Source organism: Saccoglossus kowalevskii, chromosome 5 (assembly GCF_978046115.1).
Source record: "Saccoglossus kowalevskii chromosome 5, keSacKowa6.1, whole genome shotgun sequence".
NCBI classification, from domain to species: Eukaryota; Metazoa; Hemichordata; class Enteropneusta; family Harrimaniidae; genus Saccoglossus; species Saccoglossus kowalevskii.
This window is the reverse complement of record NC_140645.1, coordinates 44,117,745-44,139,572: the sequence shown is the minus strand read 5'-3', so window position 1 is coordinate 44,139,572 and position 21,828 is coordinate 44,117,745. Positions and strand designations below refer to the sequence as shown.

Sequence of the window (21,828 nt, the reverse complement as noted above, 5' to 3'; positions counted from 1 at the left end):
ACAAATATTTATCCGAAACAATCAATCTCTGCATAGTCCTTGAGTATGTAAGTACCAAGTTTTATTGAAATGTAATGCTCACTACTTGTATCAAAAGCTGAAAATTAATTAATTATGCAAATTAGGTAATTGTATGTACTGATATTACCATAAAAACTATCAGGTCTGTGCATTGTCATATGACATCTATGTACCAAGTTTCATTGAAATGTGATGATTAGTACTTGAGATATCAGTGGAAAAACCGAAAATTGACTAATCATTATGCAAATTAGGTAATTAATATGCACGGATTTTTACCAAAAACTAATCAAATCTGCGAATATGTTCAGAGCATCTATGTATCAAGTTTCATCAAAATCCAATGAGTGGTTCTTTAGATATCAGTGGAACAGTCATAGAACAGCTAAAAATTAGCTAATTATCATGCAAATTAGGTAATTAACGAGCATGGATTTTTACCAAAACCTAATCAAATCTGCGCATTGGCCCAAAGCATCTATGCACCAAGTTTCATCAAAAACCGATGTATGGTTCTTGAGATAGCAGTGGAACAGTCGGACACACATACACATACAGGCACACTAACTGCAAAGACTCTCATTATGTGCTTCGCACATGGGAGTCAACAATTCAGAAATATTTAGAGAGCGTAATTAAAGAAAATTGTCAACGTGCTGTGCAATTTTCTGTTTGGCTGACAGCCTGACGCATCGGTTTTCGTGTCACGTCCTTGCAACTTCTTACACATAACATGAACTACATGGTCTCTACAAAACGTTATTCAGAGGTAGAGATGCAGGTTCGTGGGCACTTTGGAGTGAAATTTTTGTTTGTTTTGTTTTTTATTATCCAAATAGTCTTGGTTATAGATTGTTAAAATTTTGTAGAATTATGAATAGTGGAAAATACTCAAAAAACGATTTTAAAATATAGATAACAGGTGCAAACATTCTCTTTTGAATGCTTAGCAAGATTTAGCAAGGCTGTACATAAATAATATAAAAAAACATGGTGAAAAAAAGAAATGAAGGGATCTCCATATTATGCACTACTTTTAACAAAACGATAATACATTTAAATTTGGAACTGTTACAGGCATTTTAATTATGAGCATTAGCAAACTTCTTACTGAGAGAATTGTTATGCAAATTAGCAATTATCTCGGCTTCTTTTGAGTGCACATCCCAGAACTTTAAAAAAAATAGCTCCTAGACGCTTTGACTTTTTGTTTTGAAATTTTCACAAACGATTGACAATGTGTTTATCTTCAAAACGCCGTCGGGGCATTGTTTTTGGTTGAACAGTGTTACAAAAATCGTACAGACAACTAGCCTGGGTGTTAATTTATGCATAAACTTAAAGTAGTGAAATTTGAGCTGCTGCCCTGCAAAATTGACAACTGGTAGACAGTTTTCAAAACGGCACTTTCTTCATAGTAAACAGATGTACCCATAAACTAATTTTGACAGGCAACAAAAGCATGGTTTAGAAGCTATTTTTTTTTAAATCACTTTTGGCCAAAAAAGCTCATTTTGTGCATATTTCAAACTACAGTGTCCATGGAAAAAAAATACTAACAAAATTTTAAAATTCATACAATAAGCTTTCCGAAAATATATAGTTTTGTAGACAAAGGAGGTCATCTTGGTTTCCTAATTAACTAATTAAAATACCTGTCAGGTAAAAACTGCGTCTCTACCTTAAAACATTTGAAACACTTACCCGGCGTTTTGCTCTCTTAGAAAGCCGACGCGGTGAATATGGGCTTGTCCGGCATCTTGTTCTTTAAAATCTGATTTCTTTAAATGTAATATTGGGGTAAGGCTCGAATTGTTTGATCAAATAGTATCACCAACCTTATTGTATGGTTGTGAAATATTGGGCTATTCCGACCTTACTCAATTAGAAACGTTTTATCTGAAATGTTGAGAGACTACTTAATTTAAACGATAGTAATGCAAATTGTATGATTTATGGTGAGCTTGGGGAGGTTTGACTTGCTATGCTTGTTGAAAACAGAATGCTGCAATTCTGGAGTAGTATTATTCATAGTAAATCACATAAACTATCTCATTTATTGTATAATTTAATGAAATCTTTGTACGATAAAGTTATATACAAATGTCCTTGGATGACTAAAATCAAGGATATACTTGACAAGTCTGGTATGCCGAACCTTTGGCTGAGCGAGACACACATGAATAGAACATGGCTTGAACAAAGCATGAAATTACGGTTATTGGATATTACACGCAAAATAATTGGAATTCTGAAATGCACGAAAATGGCTTGCGTACAAATTAAAGAATTATTAAAAATTCGTTGTTAATTTCAAAATACCTCTTGTGCCTTGACCCAGCTCACCGTATAGTTATGTAGATGTCGTAATCATAGTTACCTATTATGACTGATCGCTATTAAAATGTTGCTACTCATGATCGAATATGCCCATGCAATTATATTAGTGATGAATTTCACTATCTGTTTGAGTGCGTTGCTTTCCATACAATGAGGTCAAAATTATTAAAACCATATTATTGTTTTAGACCAAATACAAGAAAAATGAAACAGTTATTCAATTCATCAAATCAACTTGAATTATTGAACCTCTAAGTTTTGTAATTAGATTATGAAGCAGTTTTAATTGTTGTAATGGTATAAATATACTAGTATTACATTGTCTTGGGGCTAATCACACACGTTATTCAAATTTATTGTGTAATGTACATTATTAAGTTCTCTCATACCTCTTAGGAGGAAGTAAAGGGAAATAAACATTATAAAAAGTGTGCAAGGTATAAGTTTTCAGCACTTGTCTTTAAACCCAAGCTGTTCTTTTATAAACATTGAGTAAGGACAGATATTCTGCGTAAGAATTTGCGGTATGACGGTATAAGGAGAATGCCCATCTCAACGTTTTCTCATTGATTTTGTCTACTGATGTCACACCTGTGGATCGTTTGGAAACTCATGAATTCTCACACTAATACTATATGCATTGCTAAGCTCGCCAAAAATACGTTTCAAAAAAGCGCCGACCGAAATATATAATATATATCGTTGACATTTTCGTTATATGACGCAGTATTATAAAAGCACAGCGCAAGTATATGGCTTCGTTTCGTACTTTGCCGTTTGGTGTCGCCCATTTACTTCGGCTAGAGTCGGAAACAGTCGCGAGTCGACTGTTTCAGGATATGTGGGCGTGGCTACAACACAAGAAATATCTCAAATTAATTCGGACACGAGTAATCATTTTCAACTAAAAATCAATGACTGTATTTCAGCGGATCAAAAATCCAAATTGGGAAATGTGTGGGTGGGCATTTCACAGTCTTACTTAAAACATACAATTTATCTTGCCATTGTTAAGGCTGGCTGTTATGGTAAACTCTACAAACTAATCTATGAACAGTTTATAAATTGGAATTCCGCGTATTAGGGTTTGCCGCATACAGGTGGTTATGTGAGGGGGGGGGGGCATGATTCAATTTTATAAATACCTAAATCACAAGTATTCAACCATGCAGTAGGTCAGATCTAAACCATAGTCACTCTACTAGGAGTTACTGTGTCTAAATTGAGAAATTTCGGTTGTGAGGAAAAACATCTTCATGAAGGGAACCACTGAAGCTATATGCTATATGGAAAATTTGAAAATTGACACAGACAAACAATCAGTAATATGGATAGCCCTTTTTAGGTAGCAAACTTAATAAATAAGACATTGGAATCATTCTAAATTAAATCTTTATTTGTGTTTCTCGTCATTACACAGCAGTCAAAACACTCAGCACAGTAGTCTTGCATCCATTATTCTGCAAAGTTTGTTTCTTCAAGTAACATGTGGTGGGGGATATCCAAAAGCTGGATATGTAACAAAATTTCAAACCAATTTCCAGTTCTACATCTACATTTGTATCGATTACGAGCATTCAATATATTTGGAAACGTATCTTGTTGAAAACTTAAATTGAATGATATTATGTAAATTTTGAAACATGTTAGGATTCATATCAACAATGTACGCATTCACCGCAATGGACCAATGAACTGTCAGTCTCAAAACTCTGCTGACATCAATTTTAACAATGAACCCATAAGGAGAGTGTGAAGAAAATGACATAAAATCTCAAATTCTGCTCAACTGAATTAATTGTCAGAATCAGATAGGCTCTGGATTTGCTTATTGGCTGTCCACTCAAACATCACCATGGATTATAAAAAAACAGATATGAATGTGCAAGATGGCATTAACCAACATTCATTTTCTATATGAACCATAGCGGTGTTCAAGTTGGCAGCTTTTGAACCTATCACTCACTCTTGATGTATCAAGGGCTGTGATGTTATGTTGATGTAATTTACTTTGTATCGGTAAATATATAAAAATGCTTAAAATGTACAGACTTCAGATGTTGAATGGTTACAGTGCAAAGTGAGGATTACATATTAGATTTTATTAACAGTAAGGTTGGTGGTGGCTATAGAAGTGTGAGCTATAGAATCCTAAATACACCCTTCCATGCTAATAAATGCATCTACACATGTACAGAAGCAAAAACTGAGAAAATCTAATCATTTGCCCTCTTAAATGGTTTAATCTATTTACAAAAAAAAAATAACTCCAGTTTAACAATAAACAGTTGCACAGCATCATCCTTTGCAGCAAATTATCGATCGATTTCACCAAACACAACATCCATGGTACCTATTGGAAAAATAAACAAGAATAAAACAAACATGTACAGTACCGTAATAGCATATACCGGTCTGCTATATTTTGATGAACATTGTAAAAATGCCACAATCATTGCACAGTGCAGTGTTCTGTATGATGAATTCAAGAAGTGTTAACTACAGTTTGTTTTACTTATAACTTTAAACACAGGCAGCATGATGAGTATGGTGTTTTAACAAATATATTAATTTGACACATACTACAACATATATAAGAAACAATACAGCTCTGAACACTGATGCCTATAAAATGAAAACACAATACTGACTGGCCATTAGCATTAGGGTGAATACTTATTTTCCAAAGAGAAAGCAAATCAATATGGACTTAGGTGATTTTTGAGTGGTTACAAAAAGTAAAACGCATAATTTATATACAGTTGATACTTTAAAAGTAGATGTGGATTCACATCTGTTGTTAAGGCCAGTCAATAAGCACCATGTACAAGAATACATAAATTATAGCACAACACACCCTGATTCTTCTACTCAGACACTTATTACTTTTATAGTATAGGTGACTGCATATTTCCTTCATGAACAGAAACACCAGAGAACAGAATTTCTTTTTGTGAATGTATGGTTCCAAGATAACCTATGGTTAATGAGTGATTCCTTGAAATGCTCTAAAATAGTTTGAACCTGCTATGGGTTATTTGCATGAAAATGTGTAATTCCACATGACCTAAATTGACAAATCACAGCAAAGAATCAGTGTGAGGTGGGGTTATTAAATTGATTATAGTACAGCCTTTCGATTTTAAAGTATGATTAACTACTTATCACCTTATTAGTTTGGTCTCCTTAACAGTATACAATAAAGAAATGATAACACACTGAATGCAAATAATTAGTATGTGTCAAGAACTTCTTGCACTGACAAGTCCGTATTAAAGGTAGGTTTTTACTGGAACAAAACACCCCATTAGCTGTATTCAAATTAGTGTAATGAGTTTATGCCAATAAATGGGACAGGTATGGGGACTGCCAACAATTATTATTATTATTAACAGTCTTTGAAGGCCATTTAAAAAGTTTTCATGTTGTCAAAATGAACTTCACAAACAGCTAGTTTTAGGGCCAATCCACAAAAAAGGCTGAAAACCCTATATATTGTGACACCATCACCTTGAAATAGTTGTTGGAACAAGTATTTAATATGACAAATACGAACTTACAATATTGAACAGAATTATTTGATGAAAACATTAACTACACACATAGAATTTCTATAGATGCTTGCTTATAAAGAACAATATTCTAAAAATAGTAATATTTTTGAGAGTCTTTAAGTGTCATGTTTTTTGACCAATACTGGATTTTCTATGAGATCTTAATGCGTGACATGTTTGAATCAAACATCTGCCACAAAAATTCTTTTCATAGTTCAATGTCGAAATATCAATCTTTCCAAGGGGAACATGGCCGTACATCAACATTGATCATCAAATTTGCAGTGTTTTGATGCCACTACAATGCTAGGACATTGTTTGTCTTGTTTTTACATTCAATTTTACACATAACACAGCAGCAGAAAATAATCAATTGTATCACAGTTGTTTTTTATGACATGTGTGACACCAAGTGAGCAAACGCAAATTGATTTGGAAAGAATTTGTTCAGTAATTATCATCCGCTATTCTTACTAAGCTTACACTAACATACTTTACATCCAACTATCTGTCAATTTCACCAAAGACTACATCACAGGTACCTACAAATATAGAAATGCTGGGATTAAAGCAGAGATGCAGGATGGGAGCTATGAATTTAGTTCATATACAGTGTTTAATGTTTTCCAACCTGCATCCTCCTATAGCAAGCAGCAAGCAATTCTGTTACATACATTGTATAATTACATGGAAAAAGTAATTCATTCATGCAGCTACGTAATGAAAAAACACAATTTACAGTAGTCAATTCATCAAATATCAACATTTTGTCACATATTGGTCCAATAACGCAGGAATGAAACAATACATTACATCTATTCGTTTGTCAGCAGGACAAACAAAAAAGTAGCCTGTGTTTGTTTTGCAATTACATAGTTCACAATTATGCAAGCAGTACAAGACAAATTATACAAGGACTAAAATACCGAAAAAATCATAGAGGGAAATAATTACTAATAGTGAATTTAAGCATTCAGAGAGTGGATGTAGATGACCTGTAATTTCATATTACAGTTAATATTTGGAAGCAGTGGCATGAGGGAAATTGTTTCAACATGTGTTACATTACATCCTGATATATCCATCAGACACTAAAAGTTGAAACACTGTATGGTTAAATAATTCTTTATAGGAAACAAAATTAAAACAACAATGTTATGACAAACTTACTGCTTCACAAATAATTAGTGATATTGTGTCAAACAACAAATGTTATCATGTGGTTTGTGGTTCCATTTAAAAACAAAATGTATTAATAGTTTATGCATTCACAGCTTCAATTGTTCTATGTAGTCAGAGAAGATAAATGGCATTGTCATGTACGCACAAGTGTTTTTCATGCTGAGAATTCCAATTCCCCTTGACTTACCTATAATAGCCACTACATCAGCTAACATGTGTCCTTTAGCAAGCCTGTCTAACCCAGCAAGATGAGCAAAACCTGGAGCTTTGATCTTACATCGATATGGTCTACTACTCCCATCAGACACTAAGTACACCCCAAATTCACCCTGAAACAGAGACACAAATCAGATACAGTTCATGTGGTTGCATTGAACACCAGAGCAAACATTGTCTTTTTTCACAAATTATTAAAAAAATATTGGAAGCACAACTGTTTATAGCATGTCCAAATAATTTAACAAGACCCCCGTACACATATAGCCACCTGTTCTAGCTCTAGATGAAGCTAGATACAAACTAATTATGCAGTGGGGGAATTTTATGAACAAATAATCATAAAAGAATAACTTTTCATCTAAAAAAATTCAAAACTAATTGTTTATGATGATCATCAAATATTCAAGGGAATATTTGATGATGACCATAAACAATTTGTTTTGAATTTTTTTCCCAAGATTTTGAAAATCGTTCAAAGAAAGGTTATTGACGTTGAGATGCTGAATTGTTGGAGTTCAAAAATCGTGTTACAAAAACATTCAGTTCAGAAATTACCAAGACTACTTTTGCGAAACCACGGTCAAATTGTAATTCGGTGTTCAATTAACAGTTAACAGGACTTTGAGCTACAGGCTACATTATTTCAGTTTTTGTTGAACGTCTGTCCACATTTAGTAACTCAAGCTTTAATTAACAGTTAACCAAACTGAGTTATGAGCAACATCGATTTTTTGTTTTGAACATTGAGCGTAGTTGGGTGTAGTTTTGCAAAAGTGTCCATGATTTCTGAAATGTTGTCATTTTTGCAGTTTTGCCTTAAGTCGCTCTTTGGGATTTGTTGATTCTCATGCAGGATTCACACTTAAGTTGGTGGCTTCAGACCTATCAATTTCCTGGTGCAATGTTGTGCATCTGTATAGGTTATCTTCGCTGCCAACCATTCCGCATATATTCATTGAATGATTTGTAAATGTTAACGTCAAGAGGCTGAATTTTGAATGTACATCCACCTGAAATATTGGCTCTAAGTGATGTTTTGATTTTGAATGAATCAAACACCAGAAGTGACTTCAGTGACTTTGTATAGGGAAAGCTGTCTCATCACAGCCACATTTTTTATCATGTCTGTATCATGCCGTCCCTCGATGTTCAGCTTGTGCACTCCTTTAAATATAACCATGGGTGAGAGGACTTTGCCAGTTCTTGTCGCAGTCAAAATCACTGTGAGATGTTGTTTCTCAGCTCAGTTGATCTGACGGAAACAGTTTTCCTCCCTACTGATTCCAATGTAGTTTATGGCAGGAAGTGTAAATATATTGGTGTCTCATCCATGTTACCAATCGACAGCAAAGGGAAGCTATACATGTACTTCTCACGCCGGGTGACTATCAAGTCATGGAACGCTGTTATTTTTTTTTTCAAAATTTGTCTGCAGACATTGTCCGATAGAAGTGCCTGTTTGATGAATCAGTGAATGCTGCGCACAGAATTTGTGATCCCATCATTTTGATATTTTCAACTCTGGACAATGAGGCCAGATAATACTTTTTGCCTGTTGACTTAATAACTGTGTTGTGACTGGTACATGGTTGTCATGCAGCAGCAAAATAAACTTGACAAGTTCATCAAATAATTTCTGACAGATTTCTTCCAGCACCAGCGTTTCTGCCATATTTTGTCACATGCTGAACAATAAGAGCACTGTTCTTATAGTCTTTCACTAATCGATAGATGTTTTTTTGGGGGTTCTCAATGCTGCTCTTTGTACATGTTCCATGGCATGTCCCACAACCAGTCGCTTCCATCTCTATAAATATCAGAGCAAGGTATGCGCTCACCGACTAAGAAGTCGCAGTCATGGTTAACAACATTTACATTAACTGGTGGTTGATTTACTGTCTTGCTCTGTTGTGTGGTAGTTCACCAATCTCCCGATTAATAACTGGAAATGTTTTCTTCTTTGGTGGCACAGTTTCAGGATTACTATTAGCTGGTCGTTTAGCAAAATAATTACTAATGCAGTCTATAAAAACATAGATGAGTGACAAAACCACAAAAAATCTCCTTATTTTTTGCAATAAAAACAAAAGTGTCAGACCTGTGGCACAATAACCAGTAAACTACTCCGAAATGAATATGATAAAACATTGATGATCAGCATCAATAAATTCATTTATTGAAATAGAAAGTACAGCTCAAAGCCTGGACAAGTATCAAACTTTAGAAAAACTACACTGTGTAACATATTTTTGGACCAGCATAAAATCTATAAAATGACCTATAGCCATGATTGCAATCTAGTTTATCTAATTTGTTGCGCCAAAGGTACATGAATTTTGATTGGATGTTCATTTGACTTCTGTCAATGTGGCATCACATACAACCAAAACAATGTTTTCCCAACATCGGGCAGGGTTTATGCTTTGTACCGATTTGAATTCAAGAAGAAATTAGACAGAGGGTTTTCAACCCGCCTATTCACATACATGTAGTCAGTCCAGTCAGTCAAAATGACTATTTTGAACTGTAAGCATTAATCTGCGATTTAGCCAATGATGGAGAGAGTATTCTAGGTCAGGGGAAGCCCCATGACATCACAGATTTTTTTCCACATCACGTGACCGAGGCAAAGAAGCCTGCACCATCTTGCCTTATGATCACTTCTGGTTTTCTCCATATACGAGGACTAAGCCAATCGCTATGGAAAAGTGGGGGTGGTCAGGAGCAACCTGGAGTATATTGTGGGTATGAACTATGTTAATAGTCGGGTTGAAAACCCTCTGCCTAAATTCACTACGTTCAATTATCCACCATAGATTCCGGTGAGTCAAAATGACTATTTTGAACTGTAAGCAGAGTCAGACGCCGGGAGGTGGGTTACCGAGCAAAAACAAACAACAAGCCATGCATGGCACAGTCCCCGTTAGTTAACAAATTTAAGATATATAGTTTTGTTTATAGTAATATAGCTGGAATATAACCATGTCAGAAATATGATTATAATGATTGTTTAACATTATTATGATTGTCAAACAAGTACTTGTCCATATTGAGAGATATTGCTCTGGAGCAGCATTAATTAAAACAAAATCAGCCATTTTGAATACCTGTATATATCTATAACATGATGTATAATGAATATTAAAAATTTGAACATAATCAGTCAAAGCAAGTCAGAGATATGGCTCTAGAAGCCCATTCAATAAAAAAAAATGCTAGTCCTTGTCATAATTCTGAACAGGGGCTGATAAAGGGTGTCTCAGCCCAGGACAATATTCCCTACTTACGACTACTACCCCATAACAAACATGCCCGATGACACTAGACCCAAACCCCGATTTTTGGGTGACTAGAAATTACAAAGAAATAGAGGCCAAAACAGTTTTGCATGAGAGCATAAGCCTAAAGCGAGACCTGGACATGTCCTAGAACCGACGATGGGAGAAACTTCTGTACACAAATCTGTAGTAGAGCCTACACTATCAACTATGTGCAGGGATCCCTGTCGTCCGCACCAGGTCAGTAACCAAAATCTGACCCGCTACGACAGCACCCACCCTAAAGGACCCTCCCTCAATGGTTTGGGTGTCTCTTAAGTAATAACTGGTAAAGACGTTTGCCTTCTCCAGAAGCCTGCCCTCAGTACGTGCTTGTGGAGGGCACTTGATGCAAGAGCCAACGAGTTAGTGATCGCACTGACCTCATGTACTCATACTTGGAGTCTCTGTAGACCCTCAGACACTGTTGTAGTGATCCACCTGGAAATAAAGGTTGGGGAGGCTTGTCTGTCCTTCTTACCCTGGCCATAACAAATAAACATGTGCTTGCTGCCATGCCTCGCTCCATAGTACGGTTCTCATAGTAACTCATCGCTCGAACCGGACAAAATGACGCTCCTATCCAATGTTAGCCAGATGAGGAAGGACGATCACCTATGGATCGTGTCCTGGGATTGGTTCATGGCGGGAAACCTGATTTGTGCAAGGTGGTCTGCTTAAAACAGATAACACAACCACAAGTAACAAAAAGACGGTTCCGTTTTTCAGGGTCTAGGACAATCGGCTAGTTTTGTTCCCAAAGAATTCTCGATGGTGGGTGACAAGGCTGATCTATAGCCAACAATCGCCAACTTGTCAGACAAATGGACGAAAAAATCAGCTACCTGGCCAACAGAGGGATGGCATACAGTACTCATTCCGCCCAACCTCTCGCTTTTATCGCTTTTTTTTAACCGCTTATCGCTTAATTTCCGATCGCTCGCTGCTTTCCGACCGGAAACCAACCGCTTTTTTTCTGCTCGTTCGCTCGCTTTTGTTTGCTGGCTCTTGTTCGCTCACTCGCATTTGTTCGCTTGCTCTTGCTATGGCTGGCTTCAGAAACATCGTCCGCTTGCCAAATAACCGCTGGAGTAACGATGATCACACATTGTATCTATAAACTTATGTTTTTATTCGTAATAAATTTAGGTTTTAATGACGATTCAAAATACAACGCGTATTGCTTCTCTGTATTGGGAAGGGTAACAAAAACGCCTTCAAATCACTTGACACATTGTAACGTTCTTGTGTGCGTAGTTCAAGCAGCTATATAACTGGTCAATAACGGCGCTCAAAATAATTTGACACTTTGTTATTTGCAAACGCAACTCACACTATGACCCTTCAGCCTAGGAAGTTGCGAATACCTACTCGCAGATGCGCCTAAAAAATATGTCTATGCGAGTAAAAACTTTTAAATATCCGCATTTAGCTTGCAGTTTTCAGAAACTACTCGCATTTTGCGAGTGAAAATTGAAGCAGTTGAAACATGCCGTGCACGCGTCAGACTAGACGAGATACCGTGCACGATCTTTGAATAATTTACCATGTACTCGGAAAGTCGGCCGGTTCAGCAGAACGAAATCCCAACAACAAACACTGGGACATCAGATCCTACATCTTCGCATCCAGCTACAAAACGGAAGATGGCATGGGATTCAACTTTGGGCACGAGTACGCGATCAAAATCTCGGAAGCCAAAACAAGATTGAAAAATTGTGCGATGGATCGAGCAATACGAGTGGTTAGACGTTATCACAAGTGAAGGCCGCATGGAGTTGACATAAACCCAACATACGATAACACACACAAGCGTACTGAAATTATAGTGAATATCGCAGATGGAATGAGAAGGGAAGTATCGAGCAGTATTAAAAATGCCAACTACATTTCCATTCTTATCGATGGTGACACCGATAATGCTGCAAAGAAATGCGAAATCGTGTACGTACGACGTGTCAACAAAAATGGGAAGGCGACAGTGAATCTGATCGGGCAAAAAGAGGTTGAACACGCACATGCAGATGGCGTACTGAGTGCCACCAAAGATTTGTGTGAATATGTTGACGTAAGTTGGAGCACAAAATTAATTGTTTTTTGCGCACATGGGGCAGCAGTAAGCCTTGGAAGAAACAGAAGTGTCTCTACTTCGTGACGGCATAGCTAACTATTTGGTGTCAATCCATTGCATGTCGCATTGCCTGAAACTTGCGATGTTAGCCGTTCAAAAAAAACGTTGCTATGGTGAGGAATGTACACGATGTCTTGAATATGATATGGGAAAACGTACCATTATTCACCGAAAAGTTCCAGGGATCTCTTGCTATGGAATTAGGGGTGAATGTTTATACCCCAAAGTCAGTTACTGGTACAAGATGGATGCCACACGTGGAACGAGCATTACGTATTTTTCTATCAACGAAACAAGTCGATAAAAACAATCCAACTTCGGCAGGTCAGTACGCCGCTGTATTAGCCCACAGTGAACATCTTGCTTCAACAACACGGAACGCGGACATCAAAGGTCGGGCTACAAAAGTTGTACGTACAATGACCACCCTGAAATTCGCTGCATTTTGCCATTTTTTGTTAGATTTATTTTCGGAGATTGCAACGTTGAGTCACACTCTACAAACAAATGACGTGATTCTAACTCAGGCAATACAAGCTGTTAAATCGTGTATTGCGACAGTTGAGTTAATGAAAATGCAGCCTGTTGAAAATGGTTCCCTGGAGAAGTTCAAGGAAATAATGAACACTGAACAAATAAATTCGAATAATGCCAGTACAGATGACAATTTGGAGCCAGTTACTTTCCAAGAAATCAAACTAAAAGGACGCCCAACTTAAATAATGACACAGTTACAAGCTGACATAAACAACACATGTGATGAAACCGTACAACATGCTCTGAAAACACGATTTGACAACTTGTTGGGTACAGCAAATGCAGAGGGGCCAGCTAAAGCTGTCTACTGTTTGTCTGTGCTGTTCAATCATGATGCATGGCCAGATGATGTTACCAGGCTTATGGTATATGGGCAAGAAGAGTTGGCTTTTCTTTTGCAATGGTTTGGTTCAATCTTAGAGAAAAACGGGTGTGATGCATCAAATGTACCTGCTGAGTGGAGGCAACTAATAAAAGCTTCTGGTGTTTAATCAGTTTGGTGATAAATCACAGTCATCTCTATGGGCCCTGTGCTTAATAAAGAAGCCTTATTGTGATAATTATAAGAATGTATTCCACCTGTGTCACATAATGATCGTACTGCTCGTAACCACAGCCCAGTGTGAACGTGGCTTTTCTGCACAAAGGCGTATCAAGAATAAACAGCGTAATAGACTGCATCCAGAAAGTGTGGGTGATCTAATATGTATCAGCCTGGAAGGGCTCAGCATGGCTGAATTTGATCCTTCAAGTTCTGTTCACATATGGATGCATGAATCAGTGCGGGCCAGACGACCAAATGTGAAACTGGTGTGGCCTGATAGCATCGTACATGCAGTCTCCGACTTTTGCTCGTGTCTTGGTGCGCAAAACAAAACTGCACATATAATCATCGCATAGCTGAATTTCTACAAATCAATTTAACTTAAACTACTAGTATAATGACTGTGACGATTAATCGCTTGTCTGAGCACATGCGGCGAGAAATTATTGGATTGGCAGCAGCCGGACGAAAAATGAAAGAGAGGAAAACATAAAACAAAACAAACGCAGCCAGTGAACAGATACATTTCGAAAATAAAAATACAAAATAAACACAATTAGAGGAGCCGACCATGCGCGTTGGAAATAAATAAAATGTGTTGTGACACACTGGCAGCCCCATCAGACTCTTTCACTTAATATAATTATGCTATTTACCAAAGCACTTATATTTAATACATTGACGAAAAACACGGCAAGAAAAATGTAAATCAGGCTTGTAATTACTAGTAACTCAACTCGAACGCAATATTGATTACTGTAAAAGTGGATAAATTTGAATCTTCATCAAATTCAAACGATCTCGTTGAATTTCAATCAAAAATAAACTTGATGTTTAGAAAGAAAGACAAAAACAACAACATATTGGAGTGCAAAAAAAGTTAGCAGCAAAGAACGAGAAATGCATGTGGGAAAGCGATGAGCGAACTCGAGGAAAATTATGCTAATGTGAGAACAAACCATATACCCGCGGAGAACTCGCTAAAACATCGAGAAAATGTGCCATTTCGAAGGGCACCTTTACAAACAAGCCATGCATGGCACAGTCCCCGTTAGTTATCAAATTTAAGATATATAGTTTTATTTATAGTAATATACATTTAGCTGGGATATAACCATGTCAGGAATATGATTTTTTAACATTAAAATGATAGACATTTGTATCTGATCGTCAAACAAGTACTTGTCCATATTGAGATATTGCTCTGGAACAGCATTCAAAATCAGCCATTTTGAATACATGTATATAACATGATGTATAACGAATATATAAAATTTGAATATATAATCAGTCAAAGCATTTAAGAGATATGGCTCTAGAAGCCCAATTATTAAAACAAAATGGCCGCCAGTCAGCCATTTTGAATCCAATCTGAAAAATAAAATGACGTGCATCAGGAACCCGTAATGTCTAATGTATGTACCAAGTTTGAACAAAATCCATCCATAAATGCCAGAAAAGCTTGATATTTGATGATTTTTTAGCACAAAAATGACCATCATTCGGCCATTTTGAATAGGATCGTCAAACCAATATATCTGTTTAACTATGACATGATGTATGATGAATATTAAAAATTTGAACATAACCAGTCAAAACAAGTTGGAGATATGGCACTAGAACCACATTCGTTGAAGCAAAATGGCCGCCAGTCGGCCATTTTGAATCTTATCTGAAAAACAAAATTATTTGCATCAAGGTCCCATAATGTCTAATGTATATACTAAGTTTGAACAAAATCCATCTGTAAACAGCCGAGAAATGCGTGATTTTTAGGATTTTTCATCACAAAAAATGGCCGCCATTCGGCCATCTTGAATCAGATCGTGAAACAAATTGACGTGCATATGTATAATATCATGTATGATGTATGTGTGAAGTTTGATTGTGATTGGTCCAGGTATTTCTAAGATACAGGTCCTGGCGCACGCACACACGCACGCATGCATGCACGCACGCACGGACGGACGGACACACGGAGGTCAAAACATAAGTCCCCGTTTTCGTACTGCGTCCGAACGGGGACTAATAATGTTTGCGATTGTGTGAACATGATAACGTGCAAACAAGGAACAGAGCTTGTGGTCCAAGGAAACTTAGCGATGACGCAGTTAGATGTATACGGCTGTTGAAAACAGACTCCTTCGACCTCATATGGGCAGGTTCACGTGGATGTTTCATTTTCAACTATTACCAACAACACTATGGTAATAAAGACTTTCCGTTTTCGACATTGTGAAATTTTTTTGTTCTTATGTAGAAAAATACAATATTTTTACCAAGTAAAATCATATTTATTAAAGTTATTGTTCATACATGAGTTGTCGAACACACTACATAGTTTGTAATTTCATCCAGCTCCTTTCAGTCACGATTCAAGACAAATAAAAGGCACAAATATAGAGAATATAGCAAATTATTTTTTCTGTAATATTCATGTGTAATCAGTAATTATGAAAATAATTTATGGGTACATATGGAATACATTTCGTTATGAACTGTTCTTAATATAAATTTCTAATCAGTTTTTTTTTCAGGGTTTTCCCCCCAGAAAATAGGAAAGAATTTCATAATGTCAGGAACGGGAAGTCTTTTTTTTATTATTATATATTTATTGGGAACGGAAAGTCTTTATCGTAGTGCTTCGCCTCGGTTGACAATGAGCTCTTCGGATCGCTAAAACTGTATGTCCACCTCTGTTGGGGTTAACATTTTTATTATTATACCGAATAAGTCTTAAAACAGAAATTGTGGCACTCAATCATGGCAATCTTCCAGGTCATCGTTAGAAATATTTTCGGAGGCAAATTCAATCTCCACTCAAGGCTACCTTGAAGGATTGCAGGAAATTGACCCTTAGCAATTCATATTTATGAATTAATCGGGATTCAGGTACCATAGTGTTTGTAACTGAGTATTCCTAAATGTACGCAAAAAAACATGAACTTTCACGCAAACATTGTCAATGGTTCCCCGACACTGATTCCTTTTTATCTTTCAATTTTTCCAAGACGTCGTCGAGATGCAGGTGCGATTCCTCTTAGCATTGCGTTCTATTTATTTCCAACGCATGTGGTAGGCGCCTTTGATTGCGTTTATTTTGTTCTTTTATTCACGAAATCTATCACTGGCAGTGTCTATCACTGGTCGCGTCTCAATTTAATGTTCAAGCTGACTTTGTTTTGGCTGTAAGTAAATTACATACAGCAAAAAAAAAAAAACATAATTGTAATTCAACAAATTTATGTAACGTGTTAGTCCACTTGCCAGCCGCCTAGTTAAAAAACGTGATCTCCATTGATGTCGGCTTCGATAACTTCAGACAAGTAAGATGGGCGCCGGCCGACATTACATTTGCAATTATTGTATTTGTTTGACAAATTGTACAGTACGGTCATTCTATAACAATCGATTGGTCGTTTTTTCCAGACTTACTGTTCCTGCAGATATTCTTCAATATTGTTATAGGTGCCATGATAGGTGCGATAAAATCTCGACGTCATGTGGAGTTTGTTTACTTGTTTTGGATATGGGTCATAAAAAGTTAGATAAGCTAGATTAGAAGGCAATGCCTAAGACAAGGTACTCATAAATACTTTCTTACGCGTGGAACTATTTTTTGTTTTTCACGATGACAATAATCATGACAATAAACATATACTGTTGAAAATGTTATTTAGTTTAGAGCTCCATGGAGTTACATTGTATCTTTATCATCATATTTTAACATGAGTATTCAATCTGGAACGGCCTTTTCACTTCGCTTTTACGCAAAGGGATATGCAAATGTAACCTTTATGCAGTTTTATTCTTATAAAAACAACTGGTGTCCAGTTTTCAGTTTTTAATTTTCAGTTACGGCATTTCGTCGAACTTTGTAGAAGCGTACATGATTTGTTAATTTTACCCGTAAGAGTATCAGTATGGCCACTTTCACATATAAACGGGGAGACATCATCGAGGCAGTTGATGGAGTGAATCGATGGGCAGTCGCCAAAGGACGACAAATACTTGTACTTTTCCGTTTATATTGTTCTAAGACTTATTTTAAATGATCACGAAAATGTGTATGATTTCTATATGATCGTGGTATAGTAACACAAACGCGCACTCTACGTGATTTTCTAAACTGGCAAGTCAATCGATGTCTAAAAGTAGTTCCAGTCAGTACACATTTGTTTACACATTGTTATGTGGCATAAGATAACAATCTTTATAACTAATTAAATAAGACTAATCTCCTAATCATAAACTGATAACCAAGTGAGGTAGTGGGGTACATTTTTTTAATGGGTTGTTCCCGTAATGACTCGGTGCGGAGAAAACAGAAGTGATCATAAGGCAAGATGGCATGGGCCTCTTTGCCTCGATCCTGTGTTAGATGACGTGGAAGAAAATCTATGAGGTCATGGGGCTTCCCCTCTCTCTCCATCGTTGGCTGAATCGCAGATTAATGCCTACAGTTCAAAATACTCATTTTGACAGACCAGAGTCTATGGTGGGTAATTGAATGTAGTGAATTGTAAAATCAACTAGAAAAAAGAAAGAAGTAAATGCAATTCTGCGAAGTTACAATTTTCAAGCCATTCTACACCACTGAAGCACAAAGTAATGTACCTTAGATTTTTCTTACAAGTTTTATTGATTTTTTTTAAAAAAGAAAAAAAAAATCCTGAAAAGAATCCCTGAAATTAGCAGAAATAATGGAATGATCTTGAAAACACTAATGACTTGTATCATTTGTATACACCTTCAGTAGCATCAAGTAGGTTTCCAACCAGTGATGTAATTTGTGTAAGTAGCATCTCTTCCTGGAATGCGATGACACAGGGTGACTGTATCAGGGAGTTGGCATTGTAAAGAATAGGCTACACAACTTATCAGCAATTGGTTCACAGAAAAGCATGGTATGCAGTGCATATGATCTTGCCATGCACCAGGGTGTGTACTGTGTTCAATGCAACTGGTCACATGATATTCAAATTGTAGCTCATGAATATTAATACAAATTCAAACTTTGCAAAGAATACTAGAAGTTCAAAGTTCATTTCAATCACTGCACTATTTCTTGTGCAATTTTTCTTTTTTTTTTCTTTTTTAAAAGTCTTTTACGCAAGACTAGGTACAATTATGACACAAGATTCATGAGACAACATGTGTGCAACAACTTTTTTATTGCAGTCTCAAAATTAATGGATTAGTGGATTACCCACCTTAGGTGCTTCAATTGCTGTATATGTAGATCCTGGTGGCACTTGATAACCTTCTGTGAACAGCTTGAAATGATGAATCAATGATTCCATGGAGTCCTATCAAATGAAATATATACAGTATTGATCAGATACCGGTACTTTGGGATGGTTGTTGAGACTCCCCTGAACAGTTTAACAAGATTACCCCTGCGTGTGTAACATAAATGACTTTGTACATAAATTTGGTTTTTACTTTGGGGTTACTTCAAAGTTGAGTTTGTGTTTTCTCAAATTTTTGACCAGCTCTTCGACCAGTGTTCACAACAGCTCGCATAGAGCCATGGAAATACATGCTACGATAGTGCACATATTCGCAACATAGAACGTCTTGTGACATAGCTGCACCCCTGAAAATAGGGTAAAATAGAGAGCACTTCCTGTCACGAGGGCGTAGTTCTATTGGCAGTATATTCTGAAATGATCAGCTATTTGAGTAGTACAATTGTGCCGAATTACATGCTTTTATCATGATATTAATAACTGGATATAACAGAGAGTACTTCCTGTCACTAGATGGCGCTGTTCCATTGGCAGTATATTTGGAAATGATTGAGTAGTACAATTGTGCTGAATTTCATGCTTTTATCATAAAATTAATGGAACAAGCAGCCTGTCGGCTGAGATAGCTCCACTGTTAGCAATGCACAGTACAATTAACAAACAGAAGATATTATTAGAAAATGAACAATATGTATAGTATCAAAGCAATGGGACTTGCTGTTTTCAACAAGAAGTCAAAAATATCACTTTTTACCAAAAATGACAAAAATAATCATCAAAATTAGATATCATCACGAAATTAACAAATCTGAAAGAGGTCCACATGTAGTACCAATATATGTAATATAAAAGCAATCAGACTTGCGGTTTTCAGTAAGAAGTCAAAAATGTCACTTTTTACCAAAAATAACAAAAATATTCACCAAGATTAGAGAATTTAAGATATCATGAAATGAACAAATCTGAGAAAGGTTCACATGTAGCATCTATATAATGTAATGTCAAAGCAATTGGACTTGTGCTTTTTAACAAGAAGTCGAAAATATCACTTTTTACCAAAAATGACAAAAATATTCACCAAAATTAGAGAATTTAAGATATCACCATGAAATGAACAAATCTAAGAGGTCTACCCCAGGTACATACAAACCAAGTATCAAAGCATTCAGGCTTGTAGTTTTCAAGAAGAAGTCGAAAGAGTAAAACATTGACACGGACGACGACGGACAATCACTCATATGATAAGCTCCGCTCGACAATGTCAACAGCGAAGCTAATAAAATAGAGGGCACTTTCTGCCACTAGAGGGCGCTGATCCATTTTCAGTAGCAGTATCCTCGGGCAGACATCCGGGTATTTTCACCGCATGGCAACCATTGCGGTGAAAACAAAGGCCAAAAACTCTCAGAAAACGGTACTTTGGGATGGTTGTTGAAACTCCCCTGAACCATTAACAAGATTATCTTTCTATGTGCAATATAAATTTCGTTGTTCAGGATTACTTTGAACCTGAGTTTGTGTTGTTTTCTCGAATTTAGCTATTTTCACCGGCTCTTTGACCGGCATTTTACAGCTGAAATACATGGTACAGTGGTGCACGTCTTAGGAACATGGAACGTCTTGTGACGTAGCTCCGCCCGGAGGATATCAGTAAATGTACAGCTGCAACAGCAAGTTCCAGGCATCTAATTAAAAGTGCACAAAGCTGTCTGCTTTTTGTGCATAAATACTGGAAATAATACTTTGTGTTTAGGCAATTACCTTCATTTCAGCTCTTGATGGTGGTGTTATTTTGTTGTCATCTATTTTGATTTCACCTTCTGGCATTTCATTCAAACACTGGAGAATTATTCGCAAACTTTGTCTCATTTCTTCCACACGACACAAATACCTGGTGATAGAGAATGCAATGAATAAATGTATAATAATGTATAAACAAACCAATGATGCATTATTACACATTACTGAATACTTACTGTACTGTTTGTGCCCATATATACAAGAGATCATTCTCCCAATCTTTAGGGAAGGCAAATTCTCCTTGAATGAAGACACAATGCCCCAAATTTAGTAATATACATATATATAATACTGTAATATTTACCTTTTAAGCCTCTCAAATCAGTGAAATTTAAGTCTTCAAAACAATCAGATAAATAAACAAATACAAAACTCTAGTCAATGTCAAGAACAAGTGTTTGCTGGAAAAGACCTCTTCTAATACTAAGTTTAACTCAACTCATACTCTCTACTGCCCCCTCAAATTAAATTGATATGCCCATAGTTATCTAGAGAGGCATATACTAAGGGATGGAGGGTTAAGATTAAAAGTCTTTCTGTTTGCTGCATGGTAAATCAGTACAAGCTTTACTGCAAAATACACTCCATGCTTCTATTCTAAGCCATGTATCACATTTTCATAAAAGTTTGCAATAATATGGCGCTGTGGAGAGTGCTTTGTTATTAATTTACATAAGATGTGATTTTATATTGTCCATCAACAAATGTTTATCCATTGATATCATTGAATCAACACAATATACTTGGCAACACGCAAGTACTGTAAAGAAATTTAAATATTAACTGAATTTTAAAAGTGCTATTCTTGCTAGAAATTGAAACCTGCTAAATTAAATTCTTGTTAGCATGTACAATGACAATACCATATTTGCTCTTAGCAAGGCATGCAATTATTTCAATGACAGAGGTACATGTATGGTCATATTTAAAT

The 21,828-nt window shown here is 36.3% G+C and overlaps 1 protein-coding gene across 3 annotated transcripts in view; it reads right to left on the bottom strand.

The window, feature by feature from the left end:
• Positions 1-4,584: 4,584 nt before the first annotated feature.
• LOC100374503 (NADH dehydrogenase [ubiquinone] iron-sulfur protein 2, mitochondrial-like) overlaps positions 4,585-21,828 on the bottom strand; it is a 43,564-nt gene continuing 26,320 nt past the window's right edge. The window contains exons 8-12 of one of the 3 annotated variants that reach the window (XM_085499449.1): positions 20,859-20,988; positions 19,059-19,154; positions 7,285-7,426; positions 6,399-6,457; positions 4,585-4,714 (exon numbers count right to left, since the gene is read on the bottom strand). In XM_085499449.1, the coding sequence (XP_085355575.1) occupies positions 6,420-6,457; positions 7,285-7,426; positions 19,059-19,154; positions 20,859-20,988 (406 nt within the window). In that variant the 3' untranslated portion in view covers positions 4,585-4,714; positions 6,399-6,419. The remainder of the gene's footprint in view (positions 4,715-6,398; positions 6,458-7,284; positions 7,427-19,058; positions 19,155-20,858; positions 20,989-21,828) is intronic. The other 2 variants (XM_085499450.1, XM_085499448.1) reach the window with 2 other exon arrangements.